This window comes from Lutjanus erythropterus, chromosome 22 (genome assembly GCF_056507025.1).
Source record: "Lutjanus erythropterus isolate fLutEry1 chromosome 22, fLutEry1.hap2, whole genome shotgun sequence".
Taxonomy (NCBI): domain Eukaryota; kingdom Metazoa; phylum Chordata; class Actinopteri; order Lutjaniformes; family Lutjanidae; genus Lutjanus; species Lutjanus erythropterus.
Window position 1 is genome coordinate 8,920,826 of NC_139338.1, and position 12,279 is coordinate 8,933,104.

General features: G+C 38.5%; 1 protein-coding gene across 1 annotated transcript; it reads left to right on the top strand.

Moving 5' to 3' along the window:
* Window positions 1–306: 306 nt before the first annotated feature.
* On the top strand, window positions 307–9,488 carry cdc123 (cell division cycle 123 homolog (S. cerevisiae)). Its single transcript, XM_084711218.1, has 13 exons — window positions 307–553; window positions 1,053–1,124; window positions 2,538–2,601; window positions 3,150–3,182; window positions 3,694–3,789; window positions 4,845–4,951; window positions 5,405–5,456; window positions 5,649–5,724; window positions 6,472–6,594; window positions 6,884–6,912; window positions 7,010–7,114; window positions 7,223–7,360; window positions 8,669–9,488. The coding sequence occupies exons 1-13, from the start codon at window positions 480–482 to the stop codon at window positions 8,726–8,728; spliced, it is 1,029 nt and encodes a 342-aa protein (XP_084567344.1). The 5' UTR covers window positions 307–479; the 3' UTR covers window positions 8,729–9,488.
* Window positions 9,489–12,279: the final 2,791 nt, after the last annotated feature.

Below are 12,279 nucleotides of genomic sequence, written 5' to 3' on the forward strand. Positions count from 1 at the left end.
GCTAATATCCAAAAAAATGACCATATCCAAAGTCATCATGTACTGTTGGTCTTGCTTATTGATTATGTCAGCTAAATTAATAATGGGAAGTTTGGAAATATACTGTAGGTTTGTGAGGGTTGAGAATAAATACGTTACGACTGTAGTTTTTCTTTTTTGGTATGGAGTGATTTCTCTTTTTAATAAACGATCTATGTCGAAGTCAGCGGGTTTTACATCGACCACGCCTACACGTGCACCTCAAAAAGACCTCCCCCTCTGGACACACAAGTTTATTGGATAATTCCAGCAATAAAGCCTCCACTGTTAAGAAAGGGATTTAAAAGCCATTAAAATAATTTATAACGCAAAAAAACAGAGCAATATTAGCACAAAATGTGGAGTCGTTGAAGCAGAACGCGGCTCCGGAATTTTCCAAAATATCAGGGGGTCGGAAGATATTTACTGAAGGACACTTTTCCGTTACAGGATATTGCAGCATGAAGAAGGAGCAAGTTGTCAACTGTCAGTTTTCGGTTTGGTATCCGATATTCAAGAAACATACGATTAAAAGGTAGATAGCTGCCGTTCGGACAGAAAATGTTTTAATTGTTGTAGCTGAAAAACATAACGTTTGTTCCTATAACCGACAGCTGACGGTAGCTACCAGACAGAAACAGATAGCTGCCATCTCTATCTTCTCGCCTACCCTTATGTTTAATAATAGACATTTTTCACAGCAGCCATATTGATATGAAATAGTAGGCTAAACACAGGTGTTATCGATTATACTAATTAAGGTCTTGTTCTATTGTAGCCAAATGTAGCCAAGCCTTTCAAGTTAGCTAACATGCACAATAGCATCAACTGACTCTGTTGGACCTGAATGAAACGACAGTATCATAAGTATCATTGGTAACACCTGTGTTTATACTACTCTTTAATGTCAGAATGGCTGCTAAAAAGGGTCTGTTGTGTTTAAATCCTTTTTTAGCAGCCACCTGTGTTTGTTAGTTATTTACTCTATTATTTACTTATATTTATATGCTGGCATTATTCTTTTTTTTTTCCAGTCTGATTCTTCCACTGCCTCAGAATGTAATAGATTATTTACTGGACGATGGGACACTGGTAGTCTCTGGGAGGTATGAGGCCACACACACTCTGACACTGGCACACATACAGTATTTTTAAGTCGGCTTTGTTGAAATGACCAGAGATACCAAATAGGGCTGGGCAAGATATCAATGTAACATTGTATTGCGATGTAAGACTAGAGGTCATGATAGATTTTGGATATTGTTAAATATATGATAAGGCATAAATATAAGTGTTGTCTTCCTGGTTTTAAAGGCTGCACCTACCAGAATGTTCTGGCTGTTCTATTATTTTCCTTTACTCATTTAGTCATTATATCCTTATTACTGATGATTATTTGTCAAAAATTTCATTTTGTCAATATTTTGTGAAATCACCAATAGTCATCCCCACAATATTGATATAGAAGCATTTGATTTAGTCTATATTGCCCTTTGATATTAAAAGAAACTCATTTTATCACCATAGCTGCTTCCGCCCCATGTCATCAGTCACAACTTACGTGACCAGCAATAATCAACACTAACCAATATGAAACTTGACTATCTCGATCGCTGTTTCAGCTATATTGCTTAGGCGTAATACCAATGCATTTAAATACAAAAATAGCAATAACAGTATAATAGAAATCTGAGACACTCCTGCTCTAACTCAAAATAGACTTCAGTCCTTTCTAGAATAATTGCAATTAGTCAAGGGTATATCACACTAGACCAAAATAGTGTCCAGTGTGATACCAATAGGGTGATACCAATACCAATATTAGGGAGTTAAAAAGTCCTACGTCAGCATATTGGCCAGTATTATTTATACAGAATATAATGTACAGAATATAGGATACTTAAATAAACACACATTTTTGCGATGATTCCTCAAAAGTGGTTAACATTAACATAAGAGTGCAACAGAGGGATGATATTTTACAGTTTAACAATAAATGTTGTTGTCCACAATGATATCAAGGCCCTGAAACAGTAAACTTTGACAGATAGTTTTAATAATTTTAAATAACCATAAATAAAAAGTGCAAAAAAACAACAAAATAAGTTTTTTTATTGCTAATTTCACATTTATGTATGAAAATATTGGCAACATCATTACCCAATTTATCATAAAATGTTTGTTTTCTTTTCTTGGGTTCTTGAAGAAACCACATTTCCCAATGATGAATAGCTTTAAAAATATGATCAATGATAAATCTGCATGGGCTTACCAGAATTTCAGTGCCAGAATTGGTGTAAAGCTTCCACATAAGTGGAGGTGAAAATATGATGGTAAAATTCAGTTCCATCTTACGGTTTGCTCCGACAGTATTTGAACGGCAGTAAGGTGACCTGCTGTGTTTCAGAAGCATCGATATAAAGACACTAAAGGTTTGTGTGTAGTGGACAAGTGACGCTACAGGTTGACCTCGTTGTCATGGTCACATGCTTATCTGTTGTTTTTCCACTTCCCTTCAGTGACCACAACACACAGCAGACGCACACTAACAACAGCGACTCAAATGCAGAGGAAGACATTCAGGTACGGGAGCAGAAGGCTGTTGTCCACCAGGAGGCCTGCTTCTGTCGTGATCCTGTCTTATTTTGTCTCAACTCTTTTGCTCTTTCACAATCACAATTTGTTTCACATTTTCATAGGATCAAGTGTCACAAAGTGTCAGATCTATATAGCTATAATTTAAAAAGTCTTTTGTGAAGTTGCAATGCTGAAGCCAAGATTGTAGACTGAAGTCAGTGTTTTCTGGCATTTATCATCATGACATGTATCCATTTTGGTGACTATACATTAGTAAATATAAGTTTATATTCCTTCACATAAATCTGGAAATGCCTCTGAGGTAACTAACACTCCACTGAAAGCAGACACCAATATTATGGTGACCCACAACAACAACCAACATTTAGTGAATAAGTGCACATGAAAGTTAAATGTCTTAGAGGTTTTCAGAGGCTTTTAATAGGCAGAAGTGTCATCATCCAGTCACATTATTTGTAAGTGCTTTGTCTGGTGGACACTGAACCTGTTTTCTAACCTTCTGATCTTGTTTCTTGTCCTCTGCTCCCTTCTAGTGGTCAGATGATGAGACAACCACCACAGTCACTGTAAGTGCATTTAGTGTTTCTCATCCAAATGCACTGTTGGTATTTTTAAGGCCAAACAACAAATGCAGACTTTAGTTCCCTCCTGGTGCTTAAAACATTGTTTTAATGTTTGAAACCTGCGTTTATAGAAGCCTGAAGTATTCCAAGTATGCCAGTACGGCTCTCAGCATTTTACATTGTGCATCAAGGATTGCAACAGTATGAAATTTTCATGGTACAATAACTCTCTCAGGAAACTGATGTATTATGAGTTACATTGATCCTTAATGGAATCAAGACTTGACGTTTTTTGTTGAACAAATATGTAATTAAAATGTCACAAAATATTTTGTCCTGACATGAAACTTGAAACTGTAGATAAGCAAATGTACATGGTGTGATAAGAGTCAATTTTCATACTATGGTATACTGTGACACCAGCATACTACTGCAACCCTAGCCAAGGCATATTATTTTTTAATATTACAGTAATTAAGACTTTCATCTGATGATGTTGCTTTGTGTCTGTTAGGCTCCTGAGTTCCCAGAATTCAACTCTAAAGTGTTGGAGGCCATAAACGCCCTGGGTGGGCGCATCTTTCCCAAACTCAACTGGAGTGCTCCACGGGTAAAACACTGCACTCGTCTGCTTTAAGAAAAATTAAAACTGTATGATTGCTTTATTTTACGGTTGCAGACTGTTAAAGGGACAGTTCAACCCCAAATCAAAAACAGATACTTAATCTATCTAGATTGTTTCGGGGAGTTGCTGAGTTTTGGAGACAGCGCCTGTTGGTCCAAAAGTAACCCCTGCAAAACGCAGGTAAATTTTGGCTTTGGCAGAAAAATAAATTATGGTTACTGGCTAAGGGGGGCACTAAATAATTTAGAATCAGAGTGTAGGGCCAGCTTTACATCACTGTGTTTTTTTATTTATACTACTTACACTACTACATAACTATTTGGTGCTTTCTAATGTCTGTCTCTGTTTTGCTGCAAGAAACATCTGAGTTATATGTTATTAGAGATGTAGCGAGACGTTGTTGTTTAGCCAACAAAAAGAAAACCACAGTGTGTGTACTTCTGTTTTTAGAACAGAGTAAGAAAGAGGAGCTGTAGGAACAGTATGAGATGGAGTGCAACTATGTAATTCATTTATAATTCTTCTTTATTGAAAAAGGATAAAAGTTGTAAATTTGATGTTATCTGTTCATAATTGTCTCTTTAAAGTGATGGTAAAGAGGAGGGTGCAGATGAATGAGGTAATTACTTTTAGTCAAATTAAGAATGATGCAGTTTTCTAGCTGGTAAAAAACAACAACCTTTGGCTGGAAAGTTCGGCCATAGTTAAATTTCGGCCGTGGAAAAGCCCGCCCCCTCTCCTTGACTAATGTCCAAAACTCAGCAGCTCATGTCAAAACAGTGGAGATGGATAGATAGCACTACAAGCCAGAGGAAATTATGTATTTTTGATTTGTGAATTCTTCCTTTTAAGTCTAAGAGTGTATTGACATGACTTCTTTTTAAATGTAGGATAAGCCAATTTATTGTTGGCTGAAAGCCTTCTATTTTCCAGTACACTGGAGAATTAGAATTGCCTCTTTTAACACTGCCAGCATTAAAGATTGAGGCATAATTTAATGTGTGTTTGTTTGTGTGTGTGTGTGTGTGTCTCCCCTTCAGGATGCCAACTGGATTGCTCTGAACAGTTCCCTGCAGTGTCACAGCCTCAGTGATATATTCCTGCTCTTTAAAAGTTCTGACTTCATCACTCACGACCTCACGCAGCCGTAAGCCTCGCTATCCAACAACCTCAACACAAACATACACATATTTTGCATTTAGATGACAAGGGCTATCAAAAAAATAACCAGGTTTGGTGTTCACAGGCTGCTTTCGATCTGCAGTAAAAAACACAAGTGGCAGCTGGAGAATTTGCGGTGGTGTAGATTGATGCTTGACGCTTTTCTGCTTTGCATGACAAACATTTAGTGCAGCGAGTGATTTACTTCAGCCACAGCCTCGGGAAAGCTGTTTTCATGATGTATGATTGTTTGTTGGACTCTTCTAAAACTTCTCTCAAACTTCTAGAGAGCAGCCAAGCTGTTAGCAGAGTGACTGAGTGATTATAGTGAAAACTAAAAAAGACATTATACCCCTGTGATAATCCAGGACCATGCATTGTAGTTTTTATTATTTGTTATTTGTTTTTGGTTGTAACCTTCATTCATTTCTTTGTGCAGATTCCTCGTATGTAGTGACCAGGACTCCCCTGATCCGGTCATAAACTATGAGGTATTTAATGTTCAAAAGACAAACTAAACACACAGCATTAATACACTGTTTGTAAAAGGTTGTTCACTATGATTTTTTATATTGTTAATGTCATTAGTTTATGTTTAATCTGATATTACATGTCCTGTCATCCAGTTAGAGAGGCTTTTTTGCTCTGAAGAAAATTCATTTGTCTTTTTCTTTTGTTCTCAGCTGGTCCTGAGGAAGTGGAGCGAACTGATTCCTGGCGGAGAGTTTCGCTGCTTCGTCAAAGAAAACAAACTGATCGGTAAAAACTCTGCTGCGCTCACACTCAGATCATTGATCTGATCATTTGGGCTTCGTCCCCAAACATTAAGAAAAAGTGTACACTATATTTAAAATATTTTCAGTTTAACTTGCCTTCAGACAGACTTTTCTGATAGGAAACTGCCAGATGTCATTCTCTCCAAAGCGACCAGTAATTTTACCTCGAGGACACAGGAGTGGTTGGTCTGCTGCCTTGATCTGTTTTTGTGTTATTGTGTGACTTCAGTGTTTTAAAAAGGTTAGCAGAGATTCACCAAAGTCACAGGAAAACACAAAGAAACTAACCATTTGAGGCAGTGGTAGACCAGCAACTTGCACGTTCTAAGAGATAGAATTACTGTTTTTGCCATTGGAGTTTGGTTGATTTGGAGAGAGTGATTTTGGCTTATATAACAGTGGTGAACTGTTGGAAAAGACTGGAAAAACCGGGCATGTTGACCTGTATCTATGACTGACTATGGAAAGAATCTCTTTAAGGAGCCCATTGCATTTTACAGTGTAAGCCACCAACGTTTGGATCCATACTTGATTGCTTAACAGCACAAAAAAGCAAGAGGGCGCTGTTTTTACACAGCAAACTGAGCTGAAAATGTCTGATATGGGAAAAAACTGTGATATAACTGGGCTGTAATGATGTTTGAGCTGCACTTCTACTCAGCAGGCTAATTTAGAAACAATTATAAAATTCAATTTGGGCTCCACTCATGGTGTTTCTGCCTGTTCCCAGCTATCTCCCAGAGAGACTACACTCAGTATTACCAGCACATCTTGAAGCAGGAGGAGCAGATCTGTCAGGCCATACAAGAGTTCTTCAGCCAGCACATCCAGTACAACTTCCTGGACGAAGACTGTGAGCATCAGCGTCCTTTTTTCTCTCTCTGCCTCTGTAAAGCTCCTTCAGTTCTGCTCAGACAGAAACAGACTGTCTCAGACTGTGATTTATTAAATATTTACTGTTGAAAACAGGATATTGAGGGAGGAGAAAATGCAGGGAAAAAATTGCTCATATATCTCATTTGTCACTTAATTTTGATTACAGTTTTTGTCTTTGTGAAACTAGCAGATACATGTGTATAATATAAATATCACATAACTGCATTTGTATAGTTGTTCATATGGTTGATTTTTCTGTTTTACAGTCGTGTTTGATGTCTACAGAGACAGCCAGGTAAGCACACTGATGAATTTTGATGAAGTCAGTTTTCAAAAATGCCACTTGCACACTGAGTTGCACTTATGTATTCCCATGTGTGTGTGTGTTGCAGGGGAAGGTGTGGCTCATTGACCTGAACCCCTTCGGTGAGGTGACCGACTCGCTGCTGTTCACCTGGGAGGAGCTGACATCTGGCGGGGAAATCACCCAGCAGCAGGTCAGCCGTCATCACATGCACGATCTACTGCAAAAGAATTCATCACTTGGAACGTGACAAAGGCTCAGAAAACAGTTTAATGGTGATGTGGTTTCTGTGTATGTGCAGGAAGGCCCAGCGTTTCGCTACACCACTAGCGAGGTGACGGTGCAGCCCAGTCCCTGTCTGAGCTACAGAATCCCACGGGACTTTGCTGACCTCTCCACTGGAGAAGACGCCTACAAACTCATCGACTTCCTCAAGCTGGTATGATGTTGTTACACATTTTTACTTTCATAAGAGCATTTGGCGAGGAACTGTTGTGTTGATATTTTGTTGATTTTTAGGTAAGCAGACCGACGGGTGCTACAGCTGTCTCTCAGGTTACAGCCATCTTGCGTGCACAGAAAATTGATCAATAAGGGAATTGATGAAGAATTGCACCAGTAAACAGAATCAATAATGGCACTGGTGTCAATAAAATCTTATCAATTCTCATCTGTGGCCCTGATCATGTTGAGATGGACATATTTAATTTAGGTTTCCTGTTTACCTCCTTAACCAGGTTTGTCACCAAAGCTTAAACATAGTTGTTTTGCCATATCCCTATCCTTAAACCCTGTAATCCTTAAAATGTTCATCATACCAAACACAATTTTGGATACTGTTTATAGCTGGCATATAGTCTGCTATTACACATATTTACACTCATCAGCTACCTCTTTATATAGTAGTTTGCTTTGTCAGTGGCACACAGGCTTCAAATGGCGTCCACATACACTAGGGATTCACGTGTGTACATATTGAAGGAAATTCACTTGATTTGCACTACATTTATGCACTGTGAATTAGTTACGTAATGATGTAATCTGAAACGTCTGCACCTTTCCTTCCTTTTTGTGCCAGTACCATGGATAAGTAGCCTACATAGTTAAATAGTTCTATTTTTTTGTCTGTTTATAATTCTAAATCTCTATGGTTTTTCTGTCTGACTTCCCGCCTGCTCAATCTGCCCCTTGCAGATTGACACAGCATCCTTCAATAATACTTGGCACGTATTTGAAGCGATCAGAGTGGAGACCCGCTTCTGGAACGCACCGAGTTGCTGCCGGTGGAATCACAAACATTGTGTAGAATGTCACCGATGAGCTCAGGCAGAATGCTTGTCTTCTTCTGTCTGAAAGACTAGCCACTCAAAGTGCGTCTCCATCCCAAAGTAATCAATCAAAGTGTCCTTTCAAATGGAAGTCGGGTGCTTTTGTTATGAAGACACTGTTAGCATTAACTTACCACCAGCAGCCACGGGTGTTACCAAGTCAAACAAAACTAAAATCTTGTAGTTGCCATGTGCATATATTGTGGAAAGTAAAATGTTGACATAATGCTTTTATAATTGTCCAATATTGATGTTCTTGTATGTCAGCAGGGTTGGCTGTATCATCCCAAATCTAAATTCAGAAGTCCTTTTCTTCAGTGTGAATCTACTTGTACCCTCAAGCATGGTTAGAATTAGAAACTAACACTGGAAAACACTGTATATCTTCAACTTTAACCTTCTCTTTGTCTTCTCTACAGAAGAAAAGCCAACAGGAGGACTCTGAGGAGGAGGAAGAGGAGGAAAACACTCCACAGTGACGCCACAGCTGCTCTGAAACCTGAAGAAAAGCTGCTAGTATCTACAGCCCCTCTGTATCATGTCTTCTGCATGAAGTGACTCTTCACCCTCTGTCCTTTTTCCAGCTCATTTTTGTATTTCAGGCTGTTCCCTCTCATGCTCCTCTTTGAACGGTACACCGTGTACTCGGGGCTTCTTAAGTAGCTCTCGTGTTAGTCTAACAGAACATGTGAAATTAGCAGATCACGTTAACGGCTCTTTCAGGAGTCATTTTCTTTGCCTCGACGCCGCCGAGCGCCGTCATGCTGATTGGAATGGCTCGGTGAGGGGAAGGAGGCCTCAGCAGCGTTTGTTTTCAGTTTTGAGAGAATGATTTTGGGGTTTTGTTTTTTTTATGTTGGGAAAATAATGTGTTACTGCAAGGAGATGCATTCACCACCACTGTAAAGAATGCCTGCTTTTATACTTCAAAATAAGTGTTTATAATAGTTAATGTATCTTTAATGTGGCGCAAATACTGTCTCTGGATTTAAAACTCCATTGTACGTGTAAGGCTGTGACAGACATCTTTCTTTAACACTAAAGCTGTTCATCATTTAGTCACCTTTAATTTTTTGTCTGCCCTCCTCCATCTCTCCCTGTCAATTTCCCTCTGAGCAGTTTTGACACACTCATCGCTCTAGGCCGCTCCAGGCACTCTTTTCGAGTCCTGTTTTCCCATCATGCATCGCTGTAGACTGTTGCTGCTCCAAAAAACACCATTAAACTTCTTGTCGTGTATTGGCTCGGCTGTCAGTCTGGTGGGTGCTGTAAACCAGCACATTAGAAATTGATTGTGCTTTTACGCAACAGCTCTCATTACGCCGGGAGCTAAATGAGCTGTGCATGCACGATGCCGGGGCAGTTCATTTTGTTGGTTTTTTTTTTTTCCCTTTTTCCTTCACTGGATTGATAATGCAATTACAGGGAGATGGAAAGAGCTGGTGTGATGAGAGTTACAGCTCCCTGGGTGAAACGCTGCGGACGGGGAGCAGTATACAAGGTGCATACTGTGGGCAGTGTTGCACGTTAATCATCATTAGGAAAATGAAACCTGGCTGTAAACATGACATCCAGACCTGGGGGTGGAGGTGGTGTCCTGGTTTGACCTGCGGTGGATGTCTGTACACGGGCTTTATTAAGAAAAACCTCAAACTCTGACAATGTTGCTGCCATGTTTAAATGGCTGCACTTAATTAACTTAGCTTTAAACTTTTCTTTTGCACTTGTTTTGATGCGGTCGAGTACCTGTAAATTCAAAGATTAATCAACAAACTCCATTCTATGATCAACAACAGGCTAATATAAGAGACTATGATGTGCATATTTTATTTTCTTGAACAGATGTATAAATAATTGCTTGTTTATTAGGTACACCTCGCTAAAACTAACGCAGTACACAACACAATCCTACAATACATGAAGTTTATAATGTTAAGTTGTTGTCGAAAATTTTACATAGAGGTGTAGACTGAGTTGAACTGAGTTGTTTCTAATAAGTGGACAAAATATTAGGAATACCTTAATACAATGCTGTAGTAGTCATATATTACAGACATGAAAGGAAATTGGCACCAGCCAGATGCTGATAAAATGTGAAAGTGGTAGATTTCGGCCAATAAATAATGATTTACTATTTTAAATTTGAACATTTATCTGTCAGTTGCTGGTAAATGTTTACATTTTAAAAATTGTTTCCCACCCAAATTACAGGGCTGTTGTTTTGGCTACATTAGTTTTAGTTTATTTTTTTGTTTATTTCAGTCTTTTTTTTTTTTTTTTTTTTGTAACTCATATACACATGTAAATTAATCAAAACCAGGCAAATCATACTGACTAAAAAGGTGTAGAGTGAATCCTTGGCTTATTATTCCTACACTTTTTACATTAATTATTATGTAGTTTTAGATATGTGTATGTAATACACTGGGTCACTGGTGATTTCAGACTTTTCAGTGCCAAAGCACACCTAAATTTCATCTCAGCACCCTAAAAAAAAAACTACTACTATAATTTTTCCTTCTCATGTACCTGACCTCCTGCTCTGTTTCACAGAGTGGAGTTTAGTCCACACACACGGAGTGGAGCAGAGGAGAGACAGTTTAAGTGAAAATGTATTACTCAAGTTGACAGCAACTCGCTATGTCTTTCTCTGTTTTGTTCTGTTTAATTAGAATGCAACATCAGTTTGCTGAAGCCCTTTTTCAATTTCAAATATGACCATTAAGAAAACCTGTTTTTGTAAAAATGGATGTTCAATTTTTTTTTTCAGTAAAACATAATGATGTTACCTGTCTAATATTGAATTAGAATAATGTTATAATTTAATATAGATTCTTCCCATCTCTCGTTATATTATAAATAATCTGTTTGGTTATTATATTTGCCTTTTGGTTGACAGTACAAAGGTGAGAGGAGGATAGCAAGGGAGAGAAGGCGAGAGAGGCGGATGGAGTCATCACAGTGAAAGACAAAGAGACAGGTGAGAATTTGGACAGGTAGTCAAGACTGCATGGTTGTAAATCAGCTGCTGTTTTGCCAACATTCACTGCAGTGGACAATGATTTTACATTACTTCGCATTCAGATTATATAATTTTCTAACTGTATGCTACATGTTTGTGTGTGATTTTTAGTGCAAAGAGGGAGAGAGTAGGGCGGAGAGACAGAGGACAGAGAGAGCAAGAGCAGGAAGAATCAGGTGAGACAGTTGACAGGTAGTGAAGTCAAGATTGTTATAGCAGCAAAATAGTAACTCCTGAAAAAAAAAACCCATTACATTCACAGTAGGATTTTACACTTATAGGCCCTTTAGAGGTCTGATCCAAGAATCGCCCCTTAACAGTATTTTAATGTAACTTAAAGCTGCTAAAAAATATTTTAACAATATAAAACATGAGCATGTGTATACAAAAGGAGTCACTCATACTGGCAAAGCCGCAAAGAATTATCACCTGACTTTGTTTCATCACAAAGCAAATTGCAGCTCATTGTTTTGGTTTCCCAGCCCACACCGCTCTCATCAGCATCATTTTCAGCAGGCAGCTGTCTGAGGCGAAACATCACACCATCAAACCTCAGCCAAAGTTAGCAACTAGCAGAGCATGTGGTTAAAGAACCTAAGGAGCCAAGTATTTCCCTCAGGAGGTGGTGGAGACCAAAACAGTGCTAAAAGGACATGGAATACTAGTCAAGTGGTGGACACAAATGCAATTGTTGCTCCATATCTGCTGGATATGTACAGTAAGTAGACAACTGTTTGATAACACATTCACCTTTAAAAGAGGGTAACACGTCAGTGTTTGAAACTTGTTACACTGCCGAAAAACAGCTATGTCAGCCCTAAAGTTTGAAATTGCATAGTTATATAACTTGAGTACAGAGCAAAGAAACTTTTCAACAAAGAAAAATCAGAGGTAGGGTTAGTAGTTAGTCAGTAGATTAACCACCACACAGTCTGAAGTTAAAATCTGTCAGCCTAAAGCTCTGAAAATATACAGTAACACAATACGGAAATGGCTGATTTCTTTGTC

Excerpts from the sequence above, each read along its gene's own strand:
- cdc123 (XM_084711218.1), top strand. The coding sequence starts at position 480 with ATGAAGAAGGAGCAAGTTGTCAACTGTCAGTTTTCGGTTTGGTATCCG. Across the intron at positions 554-1,052 it reads AAGAAACATACGATTAAAAG|TCTGATTCTTCCACTGCCTC; the intron begins GTAGATAGCTGC and ends TTTTTTTTCCAG. Across the intron at positions 7,361-8,668 it reads TCATCGACTTCCTCAAGCTG|AAGAAAAGCCAACAGGAGGA; the intron begins GTATGATGTTGT and ends TCTTCTCTACAG.